The sequence below is a fragment of the Rhodamnia argentea genome, chromosome 2 (genome assembly GCF_020921035.1).
Source record: "Rhodamnia argentea isolate NSW1041297 chromosome 2, ASM2092103v1, whole genome shotgun sequence".
NCBI lineage: Eukaryota > Viridiplantae > Streptophyta > Magnoliopsida > Myrtales > Myrtaceae > Rhodamnia > Rhodamnia argentea.
In genome coordinates this window covers 3783727-3810301 of record NC_063151.1, presented here as the reverse complement: position 1 = coordinate 3810301, position 26575 = coordinate 3783727, and the positions used below count along the sequence as shown (strand labels likewise).

At 41.1% G+C, this 26575-nt stretch overlaps 3 protein-coding genes across 9 annotated transcripts; 2 read left to right on the top strand and 1 right to left on the bottom strand.

Moving 5' to 3' along the window:
• Positions 1 to 185: 185 nt before the first annotated feature.
• LOC115748982 (pentatricopeptide repeat-containing protein At4g18520, chloroplastic) lies at positions 186 to 2635 on the top strand. Its single transcript, XM_030685651.2, has one exon. The coding sequence runs from the start codon at positions 284 to 286 to the stop codon at positions 2192 to 2194; it is 1911 nt and encodes a 636-aa protein (XP_030541511.1). The 5' UTR covers positions 186 to 283; the 3' UTR covers positions 2195 to 2635.
• A 2134-nt stretch (positions 2636 to 4769) lies between these two features.
• LOC115748984 (tRNA (carboxymethyluridine(34)-5-O)-methyltransferase) lies at positions 4770 to 7790 on the bottom strand. 7 transcript variants are annotated; one of them, XM_048274885.1, is made up of 4 exons: positions 7661 to 7710; positions 7464 to 7564; positions 5495 to 6598; positions 4770 to 5197 (listed from the first exon to the last, which is right to left on the bottom strand). In XM_048274885.1, the coding sequence occupies exons 3-4, from the start codon at positions 6562 to 6564 to the stop codon at positions 5110 to 5112; spliced, it is 1158 nt and encodes a 385-aa protein (XP_048130842.1). In that variant the 5' UTR covers positions 6565 to 6598; positions 7464 to 7564; positions 7661 to 7710; the 3' UTR covers positions 4770 to 5109. The 7 variants fall into 7 exon arrangements, with proteins under 7 accessions (XP_048130842.1, XP_048130841.1, XP_030541513.1 ...); XM_048274884.1 differs by lacking the exon at positions 7661 to 7710 and having other exon boundaries at positions 4770 to 5027; positions 5075 to 5197; positions 7464 to 7654; XM_030685653.2 differs by lacking the exon at positions 7464 to 7564 and having other exon boundaries at positions 7661 to 7790.
• Positions 7791 to 16273: 8483 nt separating this feature from the next.
• LOC115748983 (probable LL-diaminopimelate aminotransferase, chloroplastic) lies at positions 16274 to 22795 on the top strand. The gene is made up of 10 exons (XM_030685652.2): positions 16274 to 16355; positions 16498 to 16541; positions 17279 to 17346; positions 17436 to 17552; positions 19005 to 19067; positions 20961 to 21065; positions 21496 to 21546; positions 21674 to 21994; positions 22088 to 22294; positions 22373 to 22795. The coding sequence occupies exons 1-10, from the start codon at positions 16276 to 16278 to the stop codon at positions 22664 to 22666; spliced, it is 1350 nt and encodes a 449-aa protein (XP_030541512.2). The 5' UTR covers positions 16274 to 16275; the 3' UTR covers positions 22667 to 22795.
• Positions 22796 to 26575: the final 3780 nt, after the last annotated feature.

Here is a 26575-nt window from a genome sequence, read left to right as displayed (position 1 = left end):
CTCCACATAGGATTTTTGAAGCGAACTAAAAGAAAAAAGATTACTATACTCAAATGAACGCTCCACGAAAGTAATGATACTGGTTGTAGAACTTATCCCCAAATTTCTTTACATTCACCATCTATTTTAGATCACTCGTCAAACATAAACAAAAAAAGAATTAACTTGTATTGGGGAACTGCGAATTGTATTTTCCACAAACGCGGGAAAAGGACGCGGCCGGTCATCATGTCAAGCTCAACCTGAACATGAGGGAACTTCCTCCGACCGAACAATAGGTGACATGAGCGAGCTTCTCAAACCGATTCTTCGGGAAAGAAGTTCGAACCAGTTCAGACAAATGCTCTCCTCCTACACCTTTCTCTCGCCAATCCTCGCTTCACTCAATACACCCGTCTCTCTCCTTTGTCAAAAACCTCAAACACCAAAGCATAGCCTTTACTCGAAAGCCAGAAAGGGCGGAGACGGAAGATTCCATCCCTCCTTCTCCATATACTTGTCTTCGACGTCGAAACGTTGCTTTTCCAGCAATGTCTCGTGCTTTCAAGAGAACCCAGATGGCGATTTGCGCCATGGCCCTTCTGGAGAACAATGCATAAATGACGATCTTCTGGCTTCTTGGCTACAGTCGTGTTCTAGTGTGACAGAGGTTCAAAAAGTTCAAGCTGCGGCGTTGAAATGTTCAGGGAGCGGTGCTGCTTACGTTGGTAATAATTTGATGTCTGCGTATTTGAGATATGGGAGGTTGGACGAGGTCAGAAAGGTGTTTGACGAAATGCCCGAGAGGAATGTGGTCAGTTGGACTACGATGATTAATGCGTGCGTTAGGTTTGGCTTAGACAGCGAGGCTTTGAGGTTGTTCCTTGATGCTCTTGGGGATGGGGTTCGAGCAAACTGCAAGACTTATGTGTGTATCCTGAATTTGTGTTGCAGGAGGTTAGATTTCCAGCTCGGAAAACAAGTTCATGCCTGTGTTATCAAGAATGAGCAGAGAAACTTGATTGTTGAGAGTGCTATAGTTCATTTCTATGCACAGTGCGGGATGCTTGATAGCGCATTTTGTGCATTTGACCGGATGAATGAGCATGATGTGGTGTCTTGGACGACAATAATCACTGCTTGTTCCCAACAAGGGCATGGAACAGAGGCTTTTTCAATGTTTGGGCGAATGTTAAGGGATGGATTATTGCCCAACGGGCATACTGTGTGTAGCATTTTGAATGTCTGTGGTGAGGAGCAGGCATTGAAATGTGGGAGACAGTTACACTGCATCACATTTAAAAGGATGATCAAGAATGATGTTTTTGTGTGGACCTCTTTAGTCGATATGTATGCAAAATGCGGGGAGATAGTAGATTCAAGAAAAGTATTTGATGCGATGAAGAATAGAAACACAGTGACATGGACAACCATGATAGCTGGATACGCTCGGAATTGGCTCGGTGAGGAGGCCATAGACCTTTTTAGGGAGATGAAGAGAAGGAATATATTTGCTAATAACCTCACTATTGTAAGCATTCTCCTAGCTTGTGGTTCAATCAAGAAGTTGGAGTTGGGAAGGGAAGTCCATGCACAGATACTCAAGAAATCTATTCAAACTAATGTCCACATTGGAAGCACCCTTGTATGGTTGTACTGTAAATACGGAAACTATTCATTTGCCTCCAATGTCCTCCGCCAGATGCCTTTCAGAGATGTTGTCTCTTGGACAGCATTGATATCCGGCTGCACACATCTCGGGCTGGGAGTAGAAGCACTCGAGCGCTTGAAAGATATGTTGGATGAAGGTGTGGAGCCCAATGCCTTCACGTACTCATCAGCACTAAAAGCATGTGCTAAGCTAGAAGATCTTTTGCAAGGAAAGTTACTTCACTCCTCCGCAAACAAGACTCCTGCCTTGTCTAACGTGTTTGTTGGTAGTGCGTTAATTCATATGTATGCAAAATGTGGATACCTAGCAGAGGCATCTCAAGTTTTCGACAGCATGCCACAGCGTAATTTGGTAACATGGAAGGCTATGATCATGGGGTATGCAAGGACAGGGTATTGCCGAGAGGCTTTAAAGCTCATGTATCGGATGAGAGCAGAAGGTATTGAGGTAGATGACTACGTACTCGCCACAGTTATCACTGCATGTGGAGATTTGGAGTGGGACAAAGAACCTTCATCCGAATATTGCTTGCAGTCTAGTTGACATTTCAGCTCTTAATGCAGTTTCCCTGGAAACCAATTGTGCATGAAGTAGTCATTGGCTCCCGGATGAGGATAGGTATATCACCATTGGCTTAGGAATAGATGATATAAATGTTAATGTAATGTTGCCTGGGTCAATAGAAAGTCTGCCAAGAAGGTTGATTGGCCTGACTTCAAGTCCGGTATATCCACCCTCTTCCCATGCAGCAGAATCAAGGAATGTGTGAAGGAGGAAGTGGGGCATCGAACTCCTCAACATCATATTATTTGCCATCTCCAGGAAATGTCAAAGCTCTGCAAACATTGGAGAGCCGGGTGTGCAGGTGGCTGAAGGAAAAGGAGAACTGACGACATATAAATAACAAGAAAATTCATTTGTCACCTGGAATTTATTGTGATCGGTACATATCTGTATCGATTAAGATGCAGATGTGCAGTTGTATATACAGAACGATATCCAATAGGCAATCCCTATGTCAAGCACTAGGGGAATTTTGCAAGTTGCCTGTTAGAAATTTTGATCTTGGTATTCCTACTTGTTAAACAAAATACTACTGAGCTGAAAATACGGCTGCACTGCTGAGACCATAAGACGACTACCAGGACTTACAGCTATTTAGATTTTCCTTTTCAACTGGCTATGCTTGTTGAATTGAATATGCCTGCAACCTTTCTCTGCAGAAATATAAGAAAGAAACTTCTGTGCTTTGATTGTTAGTATTAATGAGAGAACTAGAGCAATTGATTGAGGAAATAAACGAGAAAGAAGTCGGGCTGAAAAGGGAAATCGAAAAGGTATTGAGGTGGATGACTATGTACTCACCACAGTTCTCACTTCATGTGGAGATTTAGAGGGGGACAAAATATTCGGATGAAGGTTCTTTGTCCCACTCCAAATCTCCACATGCAGTGATAATTGTGGCGAGTACATAGTCATCCACCTCAATACCTTCTGCTCTCATTCGATACATGAGCTTTAAAGCCTCTTGGCAATACCCTGTCCTTGCATACCCCATGATCATAGCCTTCCACGTTACCAAATTACGCTGTGACATGCTGTCGAAAATTTGCTAGATATCCACATTTTGCATACATATGAATTAACGCACTACCGACAAACGCGTTAGACAAGGCTCCACATGTCCACATGAATTGAGAATTGTAGCAAGTACATAGTCATCCACCTCAATATCTTTTCGAATTCCCTTTTCAGCCCGACTTCTTTCTCATTTATTTCCTCAATCAATTGCACTAGTTCTCTCGTTAATACTAACAATCAAAGCACAGAAGTTTCTTTCTTATATTTCTGCAGAGAAAAGTTGCAGGCATATCACCCGGATGAGGATAGGTATACCACCATTGTCTCAGGAATAGATGATATACATGTTAAAGTAATGTTGCCTGGGGTCGATAGAAAGTCTGCCAAGAAGGTTGATTGACCTGACTTCTAAGCTATATCTGGTATATCCACCCTTTTCCATGCATCGAACTCCTTAACATCATATGATTTGTCATCTCCAGGAAATGCCAAAGTTCTGTAAGCATTGGAGAGCTGGGTGTGTAGGTGGCCGAAGGAAAAGGAGAAAATTCATTTGTCACCTGTAATTTATTTGTGATCGATCCATATCTGTATCGATAAAGATGTGGACGTGCCGTTGTACATACATAAGGATATCCAATACACAATCCCTGTGTCAAGCACTAGGGAAATTTTGCAAGTTGCGTGGTAGTAATTTTGTTCTAGGTATGCCTACTTGTTAAACAAAATAGCACTGAGCTGCAAATACTGCTGGAACGCATTGCCGAGGCCATAAGACGACTACCAGAGACTTACAGATCCTCATATTTTCCCTTTTTCAACTGGATATGCCTGCAACGCATTGCCGAGGCCATAAGACGACTACCAGCGACTTACAGATCCTTATATTTTCCCTTTTTCAACTGGATATGCCTGCAACCTTTCTCCGCAGAAATATAAGAAAGAAACTTCTGTTGCTTTGATTGTTATTATTAACGAGAGAAGCAGTGCAAGTGATCGAGGAAATAAACATAAGATATTGAGAAAGAAGTCGGGCTGAAATGGGAAATGGAAACCCGACGGTCTTCTTGCCCCTGATGTAAGTTTTTGCCTTCAAGTTTCAGGACACGTTCTTTTCTTGATTTTGTCACAGTGGACTTGTTCATGTCATCAGTTTCGAAGTTCTTCAGCCACTACTCAAGTTGTTAAAAGATGATTCCACGCGGTTCATGAAATTGGGATCTCGGGTCACCTATTTTTGCTCGAATGCGCTAAATATTTGAGAATTGAGTGAAACTCATGTTCTAATTCTAAGAATGAAAGGAAACCCATGAGGGCAATGGTCTCCAAAATTTGGGTGTCCTCCTGAAAGTTCCCTCCTCTTTTGGCTTTTTCGAGGATTTGATCTCGGATAGCATCTCCTGACTTGTCGGCCTTATTTCTTGCATTATCGTTTATCGAAAGTCACTGCTCATAGAACAGCTCTCCTTTTATGACCAGGAAACCTGAAACTCTAGGAAATATTATTTGCCATGTATGACCATCGTGTAACCAAAAATACAAAGAATCAAAATGGCCGATATAGAACAGATAAGCACATCATGACGGCAGTGAGTTGCAGACCATAGTGATCGGTTGCTTAACGCCATCTTGGCATTTCCGACCATTACATTCCAGAAATCTATACTGAGTGAAAATTCACAAAATTTTGGCCAAAGAGTGAAAACTCAGCCTCAATCATACCCTTGTCCAGTCATTGATGAGAATGAATGATTCTCTGAAAATTCGTAGTCAAAACATATATTGAGGTCGACCATATAACTTGCAGGGCTTGGCATTAGCATAAGAATCTACCAGCTGCGACCGCAAAAGATCCATGCTCTCCACACCTGATTGTGTCAGCATGTCTTCTCAAGAATAATACACCAGTTTGATTTGTCATAAAAACGATCAACAACTATGATGTTGTCCATGCCAGATACCAACCTGCGAAGGCCAAGCCAAAAAGAGCGAGCAGAAGAGGTCAATTTTATCAGCTGAACACAAGCGCCATGAGAGAGTATGGGTAGGGAGTAACTTCTTGCAGAGTGGTTTCAGGAATCAAAACATTCAAAACATTTAATAGCAGTGTAAACCCAACAGGTAGAACTTTTTAATTTGAATGTATATCATAGAACTAGCTTAGAAAGCATATTTAAATTTTTGAAAAAGAACACATAAATTCTCGTATCTATATTAATGATGAGTAGTTGTATCCAAAAACATATGAATTTTTTGATTTACCTCTCAAGCTCCCCCTCACCAAAGACATGGTAATATCTATTATACACTACGGCACCCTTTTTATCGTCCTTTTTTGCCAAGCCACTTGCAAGAGCAGTCATGGAAGCTCCACTGATTTCAGCACGATGATAGGGTAAGTGCCAAGGTACAAAGTATTCCTGTTGATCCTGGATATTCTTTTCTTGTCTCAATGCCGTTGCGTCATCTTCTCCATGATGATTTAAAGTCTGAGTCTTCTCTGGCTTCGCGGCTATATTAACTCTAACTTCCCTCATGCTCTCTGCTGAACTGTCATCTGTCTCTGGGATGCTTTCCAACATCAAAGACGAAGGGCTGCGAACTCGGGGACTTCCTGGTCCTACCCATTCTTCTACATATTTTGGTGCTAGAGGAGTCCACTTGGTAAGCAATGATCTATCTTCCTGTTCTACAGCCCACACGGTTATCAGGACCAGCCCGCCCTTTTTCACGACACGAACTAACTCTTCAATTGCTCTTTTCCTCCTATTCTCCGTACTCAAGTGATGCAATACGGCTATTGAGATTGCAGCATCCCCGAAACCAGTTCTGTAAGGAAGATTGACAGCATCGGCAACCAGAACCTCATGATCTCTATCTGCACATATTTTGATCAGCGGAGCACTTATATCACATCCAATGAAATAGCAATCCGGATTCAAGCCCAAGTACTTCCCATTTCCACAACCTGCATCCAAGATGAGCGATCTTGGAGGCAGAGTTTTCAGAAAGGTGGCGACCTTTGGCCACTTAGCGAATCGAGTGGAACTGAAATGAGGAGCTATAGCATCATAAACACGGTGAACATACTTCTTTTCTATTTCCGGGGTGGACTCCACATTTCTGCAAGAGCATTTGTCGTCGTCACATGTGGGAGCAGGTTTCTGGATTAAGTCACTACCGCATCCAGAAGAGTGTACGCAGGAAAAACTGTTATCTTCTCGCATGGTGCTATAGGTCTTAGATAGCCAGGCAATTGAACTTGGGGGAACACGCAATGCCTTCCAAGGTGCAGACTGACGTCTATTTTCTCTCAGGAAGGTAATGATCATCAACAAGAAACACAGTGGCTAACCAGACACAAGACTGGGGAACAAGAAAACTAAGTTAGACGAATGACTTAATTAACATTCCAAAACATGCCCATATAAGACCCAATCACACATAAGATGGAAAAAAGGAATGCAGCTGTCTAGCAAAACTCAAGAAAGAAAAAAATCTCAAGTGCCATCTCGCGGAATTCAACAGAAAATTGCTAGGCTCCAAATGTTTCATTGATATACATCACAATGCAAGCAGACCTTCCTGAATTTAGGGAAGTATGCTAACAGGATGTCACAATCAGACGTACCCACGATTAAATTTTCACTTTCCTCAATTTCCCGCTAATTTCATCAATCAGTTGCAGCTCCTGCATAGACTTGGTGGATCATTTAATGTCCAAACTACATGGACCACTTCCAGGAAGCCACGTAAAATGAAAGCAGATGGCTAAGGCCAGCCGTGTGCCGCAAAATCAGGAAAAATGGGTCCAAAGAAGACAAGAACTGCTTCTAGAACCGGCTCTTCAATCACAAAACGCAAGAGCAGTGCACAAGCATACGGACTTGTAGAAGAGGAATGATTTGAAACGTACAATAGCCTGTGGGCTGGTGTCTAAGATGTTAATTTCCTCGCCATGAAAGTCTCTACAATGTAGATTACTGCCTAATCAACCCTCGATGATTCCGGGACATGCAATTTAGCAAAGATTCCGAATGGTACGAATAACAAAAATGCCGTGAAACATACTTCAAATTTCGAATACATCCCCAACTCCTCAGCCATGCCTCGGTCAAATTCACCGAAAGTGCAGCTCGGCTTCACGAGCAACGCCCTAATCGGCGCAAGAACAACAACAGAGCAAAGGAAATCAAAGCCCTTTACTACCAATCGTTTCCTCAAGCAGAACCCGAGGACGAAGAGACCCCGCCAGAAAGCAAAGAACTTTCTATCGAGTTGAAGCCGCCGCCACACACGTGGGAAGAGGAAAGTCAAATCAAGAACGCCAATCTTCGGGACGGACAAAAGCGAAGCAATCACATCATCAACCCTATAAGAAATGAAGAATTTCCAGCAATATCTGATCAAGTAGAGAAAGAGCAGCACCTCAGGAAATCTTCTTCATCCATGCAATATCGGGATGACAAGAGAGAGGGAGCGCCCACACCACGGTCCAGTCCGGCTCGGAGAAGATGGAGACTCCCCGTTCGGTGGCCGCACGATTCGGGTCGGGTCATATTGGTCCGGGACTATTGGACTTGAGAACGCTTGGTTTTTTTTTTTTTTTTTTTGGTCGAAGAGAACGCTTGGTTGAGTGTCCACGATTAGACCTGTTTACTGGGCGATTTCGGGCCGGGCCCACCTTGGTGGCAACAGACTCTGGCTCCGCCCAGGCCCGACTCCGGCCTGTTTTTCAGTTTGGGCCCGCCCAGTAGATGAGTGAGGTGGGCCAGGCCCGTCCACAATTTTTTTATTTAAAAAAAGCCTAAATCTTATATTGTTTAAGAATCTTTAGGGAAAAAAAAACCCAGAAAATTTCCAGAAAAAGCAAATAAAACGATATCAAGTTCACAATCAGATGAATCATTCAAAGTTTTAATCCAATATCACAAACCAAATGTGACACAAAAAAAAAAAACAAAGAAAATATGCAATAACACTACAAAATTAAAAAAAAAAAAAAAAACAAGGATGGAAAATGAGAGCCAAAAAACCCTACACGAAATGGAGATAGAGGCGGCAGGAGGCGACACCTCGAATTCCGTTTCCTATTTTGCAATCAATCTCCCCTCGGATAGTCGGTAGCTACATGGCTCGTCGAGAGACGGATTCTCGATACGTAACGGGGTGATGACTTCTTGCATTCACCGTAACTTTGATAAAAATATATGTAGTTAAGATTTTGATGAACAACATCTGATCCAGTATGGACATCAAAACACCCTCCACCCATAACACAATCGAGCGACTTAAACATTTTCCGATTAAGCTTCGGAAACACCGGAAAGGAAAATCAGATTCTCTTTAAGTGAAAAAGACATGTCTCACCCTCTGTCCAGGCTATAGTGGCCGAGACGTGGACCGTCCGACACGTGGAAGTGGCGCGTGTAACGCACATGCTTCTTCTACTCCACATAGGTCGTTCGTACAGAAAAGACACACGTAAATTTCATCTAGAATCTAAAACTAATAAAGTTTATATGTGGCCATCAATCACAGGAGAATTAACACTTGCACCAAATTTAATTATTTTTCTAACTCGACAGAAATACAATGGAGGGATGAAATATTTATTCAGGTCCATATACATAGATTGGCGTATTAAGAAATTTCGGACCGTTCCGATCCGTTTCTCACAACTTCGATTGGTGGGTTACGCTATGCATATGAGTCGCACGCTGACTTAACTGAAAAATAAATGGAGATGATGCTCACCATTTTTTTTTTTTTGGGTCAAATCATAATTGATTTAACTACAGTTCAAAAGACTAATGGAAGGAAATTTCATTGAAAGTACACATTTGGCCCATGAAATTGCACTATTTTTTCGATTTCATATTCGAACTTGTAAGATTTTTCCAGTTAAGTCCCTTCATCTTGTAATTCCAACACATTCTTGAAGCTAACACGACTGAATTTTCTTTTTCTTTTTTTTGGTAAAAGCATACTTTAGAATAGAATCGAATTAAACAATTGAAACAACGAGATTTTGCAATATAAACACATATTTCCAACTCTAATTTGGGGCCACAATAGTGTTAGAAAGTCCAACCTAAAGAATTAAATTAATAGGTAGAGGGAGACCATATGAATATTAAGAGAATATAGGACATGTTGTCAAGCAATGTGGGACAATAATTTTAGCATCCCCTCTCACGTGCAAGTAGCACATTTGCGGACAATACTGGCTCAGATAACATGCTAGAAAATCCAATCTAAACGCTTAAGCTAATAAGTGGAAGGATACCACATGAATATAAAGAGCATATAGGATCCATTGTCAAACTACGTGAGACAACAACTTCAATACATAGAACCTTTTACTTGTAGCTTTTACAATTTGTAATGAAATTCGACCGTCTCTTCAATCTCAAGACATTGAATATTTGACGATACATTCCCACATTGCTAAACTGAAATACTTGAAATCGAACGGACCTCTCTTTTCTTCGGTGAAATCAGAGACGAAAAGCATTTGATCTTTCCATAACAATAAAAGAGGTTATCTTTTGTCATAATACGAATCGACATGAATTCATAAGTGAGTTTCACACATGAATATCACAAAAAAAAAAACTACAATGCTTAATTTTCGTTGGCGGCTCATTTCATAGGAATTTAATAATGCTGGAACTCGAAATACTCTTGACTAATACACTTCAATATCTGCCACCCATAGAACGGTGAATAAATTTGCCATTTTTAAGAGTCTTTGATGTATCAATTGACTAAAATGAGTAAGTCCTGTCGGGCCACCTTTTCCATATTCTAATTAAGCGATTAGGTTGAAGACTTTTGATAGAAACATGCTTCCACATTTGGATTGATTATCGTGGTTGGTGACATTACTCCCACGTTGTGGTAATGTGATGATGGACAAAGAAGAGTCGATGTCGTTGAACTTTCTTGGGTAATTGCTAAGTTTCGCTTTTGTTTCGCGGAAACTATCGGAGCATTTTAAATTTTGAATCACACTTCCGTCTTCCGATTTAAGACTTTTAAAATGAAGTAAAGCGATTTCAAAATCGGCTTTCGAGCATGATTTTATTTTTTCTTGTATATGTTCACATAACTCTTTTACTTCTCATCTACATCTTTGTTTGTTCGATGACAATGTAGTACTAGGGACTACTTCACCTTTACTCCTTGCTAGCAAATACTTGCCTTCAATGCTCCTCCATCTCTTTTCCATAAATTACATCAGGTGCATCTCTCTTTTTCTTTTTTCTGTGAAGTTTTAGGGTTTGAAGATTGGTTTGACATATAGAAATTAATTAGAAAAATTATTTAAAAAATTCTAAATTTATTGTACGACAATCAATTCAATTCTAAACCCTTAAGTTATGTCAATTTGCCTCGAGGGCCTTTCTCTATCATCCCTTTGCTTTGCTAGGGTTTCTTCCAACCACCCCCCTTCTCTCTCTCTCCCCCTATCCCCTCCCCTCCCCCAAAATTTCGCTTTCTATTTTCATCTTCTCCCTTTGAAGCTTTTATTTTGCTTGCGTGAATAACTTTATGCATTTGATTTTGGGTGAACGTACATATTAGTTCGGTCATCCATCCAGTTGATAGCGTCGAGGAGGATGTTCGTGATGTGGCTCCACAACCACTCCCAGATTATGTCGTTCTTCTTTCCCGATTTAGATTTCAGTTAAGTTTCAAGGATTTTACCTTCCCTAACTAGATCTAGATATAAATATAGGATTTTTCTACAAGTATTTGATATGTATCCTTTCAACATATTGATGTTGGTATCTTTACACGGCGATGGTCATGAGGACGCTAAACCTAGATGTGCATCGCAAGCTGTTGCAAATAGAGTAGGAGATTTTGGTGTGTTCTTATTACTGATTTTGGTGATCGGCCGCCGAAGTTTTACAGCGACATATTTGTTTTGGAGGGATGAGAATGTGCTGCTAGTTGCGAATTGTGCTTTGTTATTTGCTTTCTAGCTTTTGCTTTGTTTATAAGCTGTCTGGAATTTGCAAGACTTGGAAGATGTAACTCTTGAATTATTATTATAATAGATGAATGGCATCTTTCAACCAAAAAATAAATTAGGCTAATTTAGTCATAAAATTTTTGATAATTTATCAATGTAATCATTTCGGTCAATTTTGGCAAGAAATCGCTAACGTAGAGTCAACCGTCCTATGTGGCTCAAGTGGCACTAAGGTGAGTAATTTTTTTTTTTTTTTTATCTTTTTGATTTTTGATTTTTTGTTTTCTTTTTGTCTTTTTCTTTTCTTTCCTTTTTCTTTTTCTCTTATTTCCCTCCATCGATTGGCGACCCTTGGTGATGGCTAGCGAAAATCGCCGACCACAAGCAAGGGTCGCCCTCGTGGCATAGTGAGGCGATTCTAGCAGCCTGGGCAAGGACTCACCTAGGCAAGGGCCTGGGATGAAAAAAAAGAAGAGAAAATAATAAAGGAAAATGAAAATATAAAAAATGATAAAATTATCCACGTCAACGCCGATCGTGCTACAATGCCATATAGGATGCTTGGCATTCGGGCCAACGATTTTCGACCAAAATTGATCGCAACGACTACATTAGCAAATTGTCAAAAGATTTAAAATTAAGATGGTTGAATTGAAGTGTTTAAAATTAAATAGACATTCATATAATAAGTGTTGGATTTTTTCTTGTAATTTTTCGAATTTAGATAGACGTCACACGCTTTCCACTCTTCTCGACCACACAATTACGATCTGATTCATTAATTTGAAAAGTCAGAACGTCTACCTTTTCATTAGTGAGTTTAAGAAGTTTTCCGGGACATATGAAAAGTGAAAAGGACGCACTTCATTACATCATTCTCCTACGGACGTCTTTTGTAAGTACTTGTAATGAAATTTACATATGATCCCCCTATAGAGAAATGTTTTTACGCTGCTCTTATGACATATTGATCTCTACACGTCATGAGATTGATGCTTTATTTCTTCCACATGCTTCCATATAAGCATGTGCCTTAACATGAACACGTATAATGAGACCTATAGCACTTTATGAAAGGGGAAGAAAAACACCTTGTGTAGAAGCATGCAAGGATAAGCCTAAAATACACGAAAATGATTACGTGACTGTTCTTAATCCACCGTGAGCTTAACCGTTTATTCTGAGCCATAAAAAAATAAATAACGAATAATCATATGTTGTCGTGAATTCACTTTTTTAAGAATTTGTGGTCCACAATCTTATAGTTATTCAGAGTTTGTTGTGCTAGCAAAGTCCACAATCGAACTCCGACGGTCGACGGGCCCGCAACGTGTTGTTACATTGATTCGATTAGTTTTGTGGTGTTGCACAGATTCAGCGGGCTAGATTATAGTGTGGATGCCTCCACCTCTACCTTGGGATCTACACGTCCGCAATTGAACTCCAATGCCGCCATGGCCATGGCCATCTCTCTCTCTCTTTCTCTTAGAAGATGGCGATGGAGTGGAAGATGGCTAAGGGTTTTGGTGGGGATACGAGGTTTTCTCTCTTACGACTCTAGATTGACATTTGACGAATATGGATAGGAAGGAATACGAGCAAAGACCGAGATGAAATATAAAAAAGAGGAGAGGGCATGGCCACAACCTCCGGTGAACCTTTTTTCCTACTGCGCAAATTCGATGGCATCAGTCAAAGCCAATCAATTCTCCACGACCAGGACTCCTGTTTTCTACAAGTTTAGGTTTTGTTTATAGCAGCCACACACTGCTTTGCTTCAAAAGCGATCCGCCTTATCTCTTTCCGTATCAAGAGACGACCATTAAAAACATCGATGTCTTGTCTGGTCCAAGCTATAGGTTCCCTCCTCAGACTCAAATCATTCAAGACCGCAATTTTGAAAATTTTGTAATGGAACAGGAAAAATATTTGGCTCCGACATCAATCGTGTCCCTTACACGCGCGAAGAAAATCGATTAATTATAGTGCCATCAACTCTTGTGAAGTTCACACTTTTTTTTTTCTTTTTTTAATGATATCAGGCTATCATTTATTGGCATACTTCATATACGGAATTATGACGTAATCATGTACGTGGGATCCGACAGGATTCCAGAGTTCGGCAGCTGGAAAGTTCACGGAAAAGACCTGTTGAATATTTGTGCATACAAGTTCGCTATGGAGACGTTTATACTCTTTATTGGTAAGGACTAGCAGGGCAAAAGTTCTTGTTGAATATTTCTGCATAAAAAGTTAGAGATGTCTGTATTCGTACCGGCAACGACTAGGTGATGAGTAGTGGTAGACCATGGTTTCTCTTAAAAAAATATTTAAATGTTAACACATGCTTTCATATAAAAATTTGAAGTTTTTAAAACAGTTGGATGCAATATCATTATATATTACATGACATCGTAAGGAAAAATCGTAATGATCGTCCCTACAATTTTATGATTTTCTAATCAAATCTTTTTACTTTCACAAATTTTTTTTCCTCATGCTTTCACGGACTTTCTAATCAAGTTCGTGTTGGAATAAGAGGTCCTCAATTTAAGTCTTTCCAGCCACCTAATTTTGAGGTCCTTTTATATACTTTCATGCGTTAGTTTGGCTAAAATCTAGCGTATCATTAGGGTCTTCATCTAAACGGTTTCAATTTTCCTTGCAAAAATGGTGTAGTTGGTGTGGAAATATTGTACAAAGATGATTGGTATGTGACAAGGTTGATGATAAGACAAAAGATACACTGCTCTACATAAGGTGCTTCTATTAGCGTCTCCATTACTTTTCAACCATCGATACATGTAAATTAGATGGGAAATGCTTTTTTGACAATACTGTCGGAGACGATACAATCTCAATCGAAGATCCACATACTATCATTGCGTATTTTGCATAAGCACTCATTGATTGAGAGATCGTGTGGTCAGAAATAATTGACAATCTTGTCGGTTTGTTAGGTTAGTAGCTTCCAAATTAGACAAATGAATGAGATATAATAGGAAGAATTACCAAAAATGTCCTAAACTTATTACTATTGTGCCAACTAAGTAATAAACCTTTCTTTTTTGCTAGTTGAGTCTTAAATTTTTTGCATTTGTACCAATTCAGTCCATCCAACTAACTTTAGTTGGTTGGTGTTGACGTGGCAATTCTTAATAACATTTTAATATTTTTCAATTTTTTATTTTTTATTTATTTGTTACTTTTTTCCTTTGTTTTATTTTTCTTTCTTTGTGTTCTTCCCTTCTTCCTTTGTAGCCGCTGGCCTCGTCAATGGCCGGCGATTAGCCACAAACGAGAGCCGGCGAGGGTTGACCTTGCCCGCTAAGCAAGGCTTGCATCGCAGGGTCGATCTCACCGGTCTTGAGCTAGGCTCGTCCTCATCAAATCCATAACTTTCGCTTTTTGCAGTTTTGCTTTCACAAATTTTTGCTCAGCCATCCATGATGCACCTTAGGTGTTTGTAAAAATGCCGCCTTTCTTGCATCGTCTCGCCATAGGCCGATGCTGGCAAGGTCGACCCTTCCCGGCCTTCGGCAAGGGCGAGCCTTGCTCGTGGCCGGCAAGGTCGACCCTTGCCGGACAACGGCGAGTTTGACCTCACCCCAGTGGAGGAGAACCTTGCCAGCTCTTGCTTGTGGTCGGTCGCTGGCCATTGGCAAGGCCGGCGACTGCAGAGGAAGAAGGAAGAAAAAAAAGTAAAGAAGCAAAGATAAAATAATTTAAAATATTAAAAATTATTATAAAATTACCACGTCGGTGTTAGTAGGCCAAAGTTGGCCAAATGGATGAATTGGGGTAAATGCAAAAATTTTGAGACTTAATTGACCAAAAAAATATTTAGGACCGAATTGACATAATTACAATAGGTTTAAGAGTTTTTGAGTAATTTTCACAGTATAACGAGAGACCCTAAGCAGTACCGTACTTAGTAAAGGACCTGTGAACTCGAGAACGTGTACATGTCGATCCGGAGCCCATAACAAGCACGCATAGACCAGAATGAGGTTGACCGGCTCGTGGAAAGGCCGGGGAAATTCATCTATCGTTTATAAACTATGTGATGACTAAGCGCAGCGTCAAGATTAGATTGCACTGAAAAACTTCAAATACATCTCCCATGGTTAGCTCTACGCATTGGATCAGCGGATACTCACGAAACGCAGAGAAATTTCACAACATCCGATAGCATATAAGCCTGTATAACATATACCGGCAGATAGTGCCGCCTCTCTTGTTGAACAAGCTGTGTCCAAGTGCAAAAGACGGTCCGAAACTTGCTTGGAACCAGGTAGCTACTTCTTGAATGTTAATTTACTAAAGCAGATCAGAAGAGAATAACGTTGTAGCTGCTCAAAGTAGGGTTTCGAGTATTTTTCTCGAAGTCCCTTTCCTCTTTTTCCCACGTTGGACCTCTGTCTCCGGGGTTAGTTTCTTTGAGATGCGTTCCTGTCCTAAGTTCCATGGAACGTAAACTTCGGGGCAGGTTCCAAGAATTCACCCGATGTGCGGTTGATATCATTATGTCTTGTTTAGTCACCAAAAGCAAGTAGTTGTTTTGCATGCGACGGTGTTCCTCATGGACTCAAAGAAGGCAATGCAAGTTCTGGGAAAGAGTGCCCCGCACAAAATTTCCACATGAACGAAGCACATTTCGAGAGTAAGTACTTTGAAGATTAGACGTACGTATTCGTATGCAGGTGGGATGGAAGAGTGTTCATATCTCTGCATGTTAGACTAAGAGAATAAATCCATCCTAAAAAAGAAAAGGAGAAGAGAGAGAGAGAGAGAGAGAGAGACCAAATGGTTGATGGACTTGCGTGAGCATCTGTATCATCTCCCTTTGTACTTTTCCTGGAAGCTCCGCAGAAAATTCCATGGCAAGTTCAACCACCATATGGTCAAATTTTTTCCTAGGCCTTCGTACTCGTGCACTATATATTAGGCTGCAACCGGGCCTGTAATTCTTCGTAAGCTCACATAGCATTCAATCTACAGCATCGTTTGCTTGCTCTTTCGATACCGAGAAGCATCTGATCTCGAAGAAGGGAGGACTATGTCTCTTCACCCACCATCTTCTCGCTTTTGCATGCCTCATGCAGCTTCTTCCCGCCATCCAAAACTCTCTTTGCCCAGGTCTGGTATATCGTGTTACACTTGAGGTTTCAAATTTCTCTCGTGCAGGAAGTCGGATTAGGTTGCTCGATGGGGCAGATGTATTGGGAGTTACCGTGTAGGCGCAATTCTAAAGTAGCTTTCGTGTTCATTGTGTTTTCAGGGTGATTTGCAATGCAACATCGGAGAACAACAAGGCAAGACTTGGTAAGCTTGTCCCGGCGCATCTCGCGACGACACCGAGAATATGCACTTTCCATAGGACGTGTACCATCTTAATCCATGGATGACACACTGGGTCGATTAAACGAATTAAAATCATGACATGTCACGCAAACATTTTATTCTTATCGTCGTTATACACACGACTTCATTAGAATAATTCAGCTTTTGATTCCGACGATTTCTATCACCTCGGGTTTTCTCTGCCAGTCTCACTTTGCTAACATCACACTGATTTCTCTCTAGGAACATCACATGACATGATTCTCGGATTAGTCCGATCACTACACAATAAGGAGAAAATGGATAATTTTTAACTCTCTTTTCTCAACAATATCAATGGGTCACGCAAGAATCCATTTGTTTTAACTAGAAGAAAAATACAACCAAATGGTAATGGTGGTCTTACTCGTACGTGGTCCTTGCACCGTTGGCATTTCAACATCTCTCCATGCTTTCTTTTCTAGAATTCAGCCTGGAGAAAATAAAAATTGATAGCTTTCACTCACAAAGTCAAAGGGAGTACTTGTGGCTGGACTATTCTTCTTTTTCCATCACAATTCGTGATACACATGTACGTAGATCGGTCCATTTCGGGGTCGACTTAGTTTTTACATATGCAGTCTAATGTATTCAAACTTTGGTCGTTTGAATGGATCGTCGGCGTCGAAGTTTTGTAATAGCTTCTCGTACCTAACACATACTTCCGAGACCAATCGCAGGTCATTGCACAAAAGTCCCCCGAAATGTCACCATGGAGAGCCTGAGAAATGGTTATCTTTTTCCCGAGGTCAGCTCTCAACGGTGACGATCGATCAAGACGAGTTCTTTTCTGTTGAGGTTTTTTTTTTCCTGACATGTTCTTATTTTTTTCGAAAGATTTTGATTCGGGAGGCTGAACACAATGAGAAGTATCCGCATGCAAAGTTGATAAAGCTCGGCATAGGCGACACCACACAGCCTATTCCCCACATCATAACCTCGGCTATGGCCCAGGTAAATTGACTTCGTGCAGACAGATTTTGATAATGTCGATGTTTGATCTGACCTTCCCGATGTTTTTCTTTTGGCTAGGGTTTTTTGTTTGGTGGGTCTTGTAGACACCTTGGTCCTCCGTTGATGGCCCCAGTGGCTAAAAGTTCAAAGGACGAATAGAAGTGCACCAAAAGTTATATGTTAAGACTACAGAACATAATGAAGATTAAGCCTCTTAGTTGATCAATTTCAGTCCTCAATTTTTTTTTTATCTAAAAATACAATCTAGTTCTCACGTTGATAAATGCACTAGAAGTCCAACACGTGAATAATCTTTAATTGTCACGTACGTCATTTTCGAGGTGACTATTGTAGGACTTAGTTGCACTTTTTCAAAGAATTTTTGGACTTTGATTGCATTTAAAAAAAAAATTAAGGATTTGATTGTATTACTATGTACATGAGATGTAGGACTTACAATGAACTTTTTTTCATGAAAGAATATATAAACCTTTAGAGTTACATTACTTTTTTTAAGGTTAATATACAAAATGGATTTTCAAAATCTTATGATGAGTTACGAATGGAATTTAAACGAGTGAGTTATCACTATCACTCATGAGTGCAAGCTTCTAAACCATCCTTTGTAGATCTCGAGCAATTATTCTTGATATGGACCTTACTCTGCTAATTCAAAATCAATCGCAAGATACGAATACTGTGTGCCTCTAAATATTCCACGAAAGAAATAGTAGAGCTATAAACATCGAGTTAGAGAAACAGTTTACAAATCGTTATAAAACAATCTTATAGAATGCTTGCTTATGGCTCGCTTATTCAAATACCCATTGCGATATGTCACATTCTTTTGTAATTCAATTTCGTGGTCAAGCTTTTGGGTACATAACATTATTTGGAAAAGTCAACAGCAAGTATGATGCATGAACCAAACTGATGACCAAATTTAAAGTCAACAATAATTTAAGGACCGACTCAGGGATACCCTTTTCCAAAAAATTGTGGAAAATAAGTAAGTGAAGATAAGTCACATTTGTCCGTAACAGCCAGGTAAGATATGATTGTTTGGGACATCATGGTCACAATCAAGACCCATGGGCATAGCATAATAGCGTAATAGCCAGGTAAGACATGCCAAATGATCAAGAAACTTCCTCTATCTCCAGGTTGCCCTAGCTGAATCTAGCAGAGGTTAAAAGTCAAAACACGTGGTGCATTCTCTCTCTCCCTCTCCCTCTCCTCGTACGAGAACTTATTGTTAGACTACTATAATTAACGGGATACTTTCTCTCTCCTCCTTCTTGAGGAAGGTGGAGGTTAGGGTTAGGATAATTTGCTATTTCCCATCTTGTATGTGATTGGAAGATTATGCTAGATCTTGAATCGGTAGCCCCTCTTCCCTTCTCTTTTAATTGGTCTAAGCGATTCTTCTTTTGATTTGGTTTCCTGTCGCAGAAAGCACTTGCTCTTTCCACCGATATAGGATACACAGGATATGGAGATGAGCAAGGAAACAGGGTAAGATAACAGTGTTTACATTTTTCTCGCAATTTGTAGTTCATTCTCGACAAAGAACTTTTCCGAATCTATCATTTTGAAGCCTTCGTTTAATTTAACCACATGGTACTTGCTTAATCATTAAAGAACGGGCTTAGTGTGTGAATTAGACGCAAGGTACAAGTTCAATTCTCCATCCTACAAAGTGTAAATGGTCCTCATTCGAGCCATCCACCTAATATTTGGCCCGCAGCCTGTCTACTCCATGTTGTTAGAGGAATATTTATTGACCCGAGATTCAACCATGGAAAGTGAGCTTTCTTATCTCGAAAAATCGAAATATGTTTACTGTGGCGGTTGTTACTCATAAAACCTCGAAGAGCATATCACAACTTTCTTATTATTAACTACAATCTAACCCTAATCATATTTATTTTTACTAAAAACCCAAAAATGCAAAACGAAAAAGTTTGGCGGGGGCAACTTCTAGACGTGACTATTCATTTTGACTTTCCAAGTTAGACTTTGACTTGTTTCTCTATTTAAGAGTAACTTAAATCCAAGTCACGTACAAGGTATAAACTCCCTAAAGTAAGCTCTTGTAACCCATCTTATCATCTATTCTCGCAACGGCTAAACTTGTTAGAATAAATTAGACCATAGGATACCTATAATGCAAGTGACTTTTCTAAGGCAGATACGAGGAAGTGTCTCTTCCTACCTCGTTGCGGTAACCTAGCCCATACCAAAGTGGGAAGGAACTTTTATGCCTTGTTTCTTGTACAAGCAAGCTCTCATTGCGGAAACAAAAAGTAGATTGTGCTCAGTATAGAAAAATGTCTTCATGAACTATGTACGATCGAGACTTCGAATACGGGTTGTATTCTACTCACTGGGATCCTTTAAATTCGAGGGTTAGAAGTTAAAGGAGGAAGCATATTGATCAGGCTTAAACCTGTGAATGAACCTTGAGCTATACATGTTCTGGAAATCTTGTGCATGTATGATTCATTGTCATCATAAATACTGTTAGCTTTCTACCTGGAAACTCTCATGGAAAGTTACTGCTTGACTTCCACGTATAAAGTGTTTACAAAATAGGAAGGGTAAACCGAAAGTTGATATAATTCCACTTTTTTTGGGGTTCCTTTAGGGTTTCTTTGTATATTTCGCACTTATGGAAGATTTAGGAGCGTTGAGCATTATTTTTCTAGTCATCCTTGACTACAGAGTCGTAGAAATTTAAGCTCTTGATGTGAGTTATGTGACCAAAGTGCTCCATCACCAAGACTATAATTAAGCTTTTGAATCGTGCAACTCCCTGGAACTTGTGTCAGATTACGTTAAAGAAATATTAGAGGTGATCATACATAGGAGAGACATAGGTATGGATGATCACGAGCAATAGGTACACATATATACTTATTACAACAATGCCATTGAAAATGAATTTTCTTGCAGTTAATTCATAGGATGGATAATAATTCCTATCCACATATAAGATGCCAAACCAAAGTGCTATGAAAGGTCATTTTTGGACATATTCGGTCGTCGCTCTTAAGTCTAGTAAATCAAACGATACCTGCCCACATGACAGTATCAGATGGCCAATGAGTTGTTTCGTGTGGCGTTCACAATATAAGGTCAACTTCTATTTAGTATACCAACAGCCAAAAGTTAGATGGACCACCTTGCTTTACTTTATATTCCATGATAGTAAGGTTAAACAATAGTTCAATGATTAGGGTTTCGAAAAAAAATTGCAAATGTGTCGCGTCATAAGGATGAGATCATATGCATGAGTGATGACGTCATGAGGGCTTCTTCTTCTTCTTCTTCTTTTTTAATGAAGCTTATGTCCTGTCGTTGTTGTTTACACTCGAATTATTGAGATTCGACTTGGCTTCTGTGAAGGATCTGAGAGAGGCTATCGCAAACGTCGTTTATAAAGATAAGGGAGTGAAGTGGGACGAAGTTTTCGTATCCGATGGTGCCCAATGTGACATTTCTCGCCTTCGGGTAACGCAACGTTACTAGAGAAAACAAACAAAAAAAAATAAAGAAAAAAAAATAAAAGTAGGATAAAAAAATATTGCTAGAGAAAAAAAGGTCTCCATGAGTTGCATTAGATTATATTAAATGTGTAGATTGGTGTCACATCGCTTTTAAAAATGATTTTCTCAACTATTAGTGTACAAAGTAATATCCGAAAAGAATCTAAGTTTTGTGCCCTTATTCCGTCACAATGATGTAAATATTGTCGAGAAGTAAATGTTCTAAATATAGTATTTAAATTGTTCCTGCAGTTAGGATAATTATTTTTGTCATTTTTTTAGCCAAAAGCTAAGAATTATTATTTAAGGCAGTTAATTTTTTTTGGGGGGCCAATGAAGTGCAAGGTAATATTGCTTGAAATGAAAACCCTAATGATCTTAATTTTTTTCAACAGATGCTCCTGGGATCCGGAGTGACAATTGCTGTTCAGGACCCAACTTTTCCGGTAATTACGATGTTAATTCTATAGCATGAAAAGTTAATATCATAAAGCAGAGTAAGAAAAGTTAGAAAATTTACGTGGACTAATCTCTCAAAAGCACTCAGAAAACCATGTACCTACCCCATGACAGGCTTACGTCGATTCCAGCATAATCGTGGGTCAAGCAGGGAAGTTCCTGGAGGAAACCGGGAAGTTTCAGAACATCGTGTACATGAGATGTTGTCCTGAGAACGACTTCTTCCCTGACCTGACGACAACCCCGCGAACTGACGTCATTTTCTTCTGCTCTCCCAACAATCCAACTGGCGCTGCCGCGTCCCGACCGCAATTAGAGCGACTAGTGGAGTTCGCCAAGGCGAACGGGTCGATCATACTTCACGATTCTGCGTATGCTTCGTATATTTCGGACGACAGCCCTAGGTCGATCTTCGAGATCCCCGGAGCCAATGAGGTATTTTTTCATTTTAACATAGCCAATCATATGAGGTCGAATGGTGGAAAATTTGAGCCGTTATTACAGTTGACTACTGTTCTTTATGGCCAGGTCGCAGTAGAGATCTCTTCCTTTTCCAAGTTTGCTGGGTTCACGGGAGTCCGTCTCGGCTGGGCCGTCGTACCGAAGGAACTGAGGTACTCGAACGGATTTCCGATCATAAAGGATTTTAATCGCATCGTGTGCACGTGCTTTAACGGTTCATCGAACATCGCTCAGGCAGGAGGTCTAGCTTGCCTCTCTTCAGATGGTCACCAGGTAGAAATGTCAATGTTTGTCCATTCTTCGAAAGCGCCCAGTATAATAATCTAACAGAAGATTGCCAACTTTCTCCAGGCTCTTTGCAGATCCATAGACTACTACCACGAGAACGCAGACATAATCATGGATGCATTCGCGTCTCTTGGATTCAAAGTCTACGGCGGCAAGAACGCGCCGTACGCGTGGGTGCAGTTCCCGGGGCGGAGTTCTTGGGAGGTGTTCGACGAGATCCTGGAGAGGGCCCACGTCGTGACCGTCCCGGGAGCCGGGTTCGGCCCCGGCGGCGAAGGGTACATAAGAGTGAGTGCATTCGGGCGTAGAGAGTGCATGTTGGAAGCTGCAAGGAGGCTAAAGTATCTACTGAAGTGACAAATCTTTGGTTCCTACATTAATTAATAGTCGGCGTGTGGTTCGCTTGTTCTGGTTTGGTTCCTGTATGCTCCTCTCGCTCTGGTGGTTCTAGCCTGTGGGTGTCAATGATTTTTATGGATAAAGGAGCAAGGGAGTTCTTGTGACATGCCTCTTCCAGATTTCAAAGTTTGACCAGAAAAGTCCACAATTTTCGTAGCAGGCGTATAATGAACACGAGCTTTCAAATGTTCCAAATGAAAAACACAGACTTTGGCCCGCACGACCAAAATAGCATCCGTCGCGATTCTATCCAACTCTAGAGATCGAGTTATCCACGCATCAGCCTATGTGGCACTCACAGTGCTAGCATTCACAATCAGCGGCTATTACCACTAACGTTAACACTCATTGAAATTTATTGAGATACTAAGGAAAGTATCAGGTACAGAATTAAATTAAAGATCATCGCCCTTGTCTAATAGTTGAAGAAATGAGCTATGCGCATGCATATAAGGCTTGAAACTCGTGTTTGATTCTCTAGACTCCTAAAGAGCTTCATTTTCGAGCCCGTCCAATTGGGTTTTGACCCGGGTCGTGTCTGAATCTTGGGAGATATTTTATGGACCTTAAAGTTTACTTACGTAATAAAGGCTTGCTAGTCATAATAAGTTAAATAAGAAGAATTTGCGGCTTAGATCCTCGGTTACCGGCTCTGGAAATTGCCCATAAGAGCCTGGTACTAGAATGGGCCAATGTAGTGTAATGTGGGCACAAACCCGCCATGGGCCTGACAACCTAATGGACTTCGATTCAATCCGATCTCTGCCCTAATTCAACTCATCGTGGTCGGTCCATATGTTTCGTGGGATCAAAGAGAAAATTCCCTGGTCAACAATTAATACGAATTACACACACACATACAAAAAAAAAAAGCCAGCGACAATTCACACGCGCCACGTCCTCGCTGACGTCATCCCTCCTCTCGGCCCACCATTCACAATTCATCGAACCCCCGGGGGTCACTTTCGCGCTCGTGCCTTCGCCTTGCTCCCCAAGTTTGGAGGCGGAGCGCGGAGGAAAAATGTGCAGAACACGCAAGCGCCGCAAGGAGCAAAGTCGGAGTCGTCTTCCCCAACCCGACGCCTCCCATCCCTCTATATAACAACGCCCACATCCACATGCCCTGCACAAATTGCACGTCCCCTCCACCGCTCACCACGGCCTGCAAGGAAATTCTCGAGTAGCTTTTCGGGTTCGGGAAGGACACGGCTTCGAGGGGAATGGCAAGCGGTGGTGCTTATCATCCGGGCGCGAGCCTCGCGGAGGCGTACGTGATGCGGAAGCTTTACAAGGAGAAGATGAAGAAGGCGAAGATGGCGGAGGACGACGTGGGTGCTGCGGTCGTCGCCGGCGATCGCGAGGAGGAGACGGCATCGAGCGGAGGAGGAGGAGGAGGAGGAGGAGGGAGAGGATGTTTCTCTTTGTCTCGGGTGTTTGGGAAGGCCCACGTCCATCCTTCCTCTGGAGAAGCACCGCATGCTGCTCTCTCGGAGTAGCTCCCCGTCCCCGCCATGAATGTTTTTAGCTTTTAGCTTGGGAATTTTTTTGTTCCTTTCTTTCTGCTTGTACAAATGTAAAAACCTGGTCTTGTCTCGTGAGTTCGCGAGGATTTTTCCATTTTTTTTCATGGTAATTGTACTGGATATTGAAATTGCAATTCTGCTGGTTTGATTTCTTGAATTGGAAGTGTATAGTTTGAACTTGAAGCAATTTGCTTTTATCAATGGTTAGCTGCGTGATTCCGGCCAGTCACTCCGACAAATTCTCCGGGCGATTCTCAAAGTCAAATTCGTTGCCGGCGGATTCTTCCCGAGAGACGGAAAACCCTTCTTTCGGCAGCATTCTTTGAGTTTGAAACTTGAGAAACACCACCCGAAGGAAAAATGGAAGATGATGACCAAATTTGCTCGCGTCTTGGGTAACAGAAGGGAAGTTCGTCGTCTGAATTCGACATCATTTCGACCCGGTTCATATCGAAGACCGGGCCTCGTGTGGGACCCACTCGACCTAAAGGATTCGTGAAAATTCGGGTTTCCATGGATACGCACAGATATAATTATCGGTAAACTACGAGGAAAGTATGAACAGAGATCGAGAGATGATTGATGATTTACAAATCGAGAAATATACCGGGTCCTCAAAATCCAAAGATGGGACGTCGTCCCTTCAAATTGGGTTGCGTCACCCCTTCCCCAAGCCCTTTGGGCTCTTCTATGGTCTGAAGCTTGTATGGTGGATGCACAAACTTAAGCCCCTTAGGACATGCTTGGGCTTTTAAATTACATCATTTACTTGGGCCCATTGCTTCGTAACTTTTTATGTGGTGTTATATATAATTTTGTTTGGTAGATAGAAAGATTCTATTCATTGATTATGATAATATTTGAGAGGTACATAGAATACTTTCAAGCTCTCAGATAAATACAGAAAAAAAAAGCCATATAACAGAAAGCACATAAAAAAGTAAATTCTGCAGTTAGAAGCACACTTTCATCCTTCAAGAATAGATTTGCGTAGGGGTGAGCATGGTCCGGATTGGTCCGGTTCACTCAAGAACCGTGTTCGGGACCGGACCACCGTTCGGGACCGGTTCCCGGGCAGTTCCATGGGGCCGGTAAAATGAAAACAAAAATAAGAAACCCGAGTTTGGACGCCACGTACAGTACATCATGTAAAATTGGCTTGGGAGATACCTTTTCTCCTTCAGAAGGACAAAATGAAAAGTGCTTATGTACATACCAATTGCCAAAGTTCTTCTGTGCAAACTAATTGCCTCCATATATAAAGCCATAATTCTGGAGAGCAATATACATTTGGGCATACCAATTGCCCTGATGAGCCAGTCTGAAGTGGTGAAGGTTTTTGCTCTCGCTTTGCATCCAGAGCGCCTTGCTTGTGGCCGTGACTTGTGGGTACTGGGTTGAGAGAGCAAGCATGTGCTTCGTGGGGCCAAAAGAGGACTTCCTCGTCATCTATATATTGATCAAAGCCAGACATATTTAGTTCAAACAGCATGTCAAATGTAGAAACCTAAATATGCTATCAAATGTAGGATTGCCATCATATGTTTATAATAATAATAATAATAATAATAATAATAATAAAATTGTTGGTCCGGGTGGATGGTCCATCGGTCTAATTCCTCCTAGAATTGAGAACTGGATCGCCTAGACACCGTTTCCACCTTGAGGAACCGTGGACCGGACCCGCGACCTCGAGAACCGACCGGACCCATCGGTCCGGTCCGGGCGATTTCCAATCCGAACAGTCCATTTTGCTCACCCCTAGATCTACCACCATAAAATTTCTGCTGCCGATCACCGGATTATGGGATGAGCACACACCGAGAACTCCTACATCAATTGCAACGGCTTGTGGTGCGTGTTTAGGTTCGACATCCCCATCACTATCGCCGAACAGTAATACCAAAATCAGTATGTTGAAAGAGCACATATCAAATAATCAGAAGGAACTCCCAGATTTATATCTAGATATAGTTCGAGAGAGTAAAATCCCTAGATCTATACTTAAATCTAAATCGGGAGAGGATAGCAGAATAATCTCGGAGAGTTTATGTAGTGACGTTACCAATATCTTTATCGGTGGATGTCGACTGAACGAATGGCCGAATTGTTTTTCACGTTCACCCAAAATCAGCTGCAGAAAATTATTTATACTCCCAAAACATAGTGGGAGAGAAAAGGAAAGACAAATCAAGCAAGATCAGCCGTAGAAAGATAGAAACGGTGGAGGGAGGGGGAGGGGGAGGGGGAGGGGAGAGACAAATCGGGCTGTGTTAATTGGAGTGGCTCGAATTTTTCGATTCTACTTATAGCTCTGTCTTTCGAGCAAGTAAAATAAGGGTCA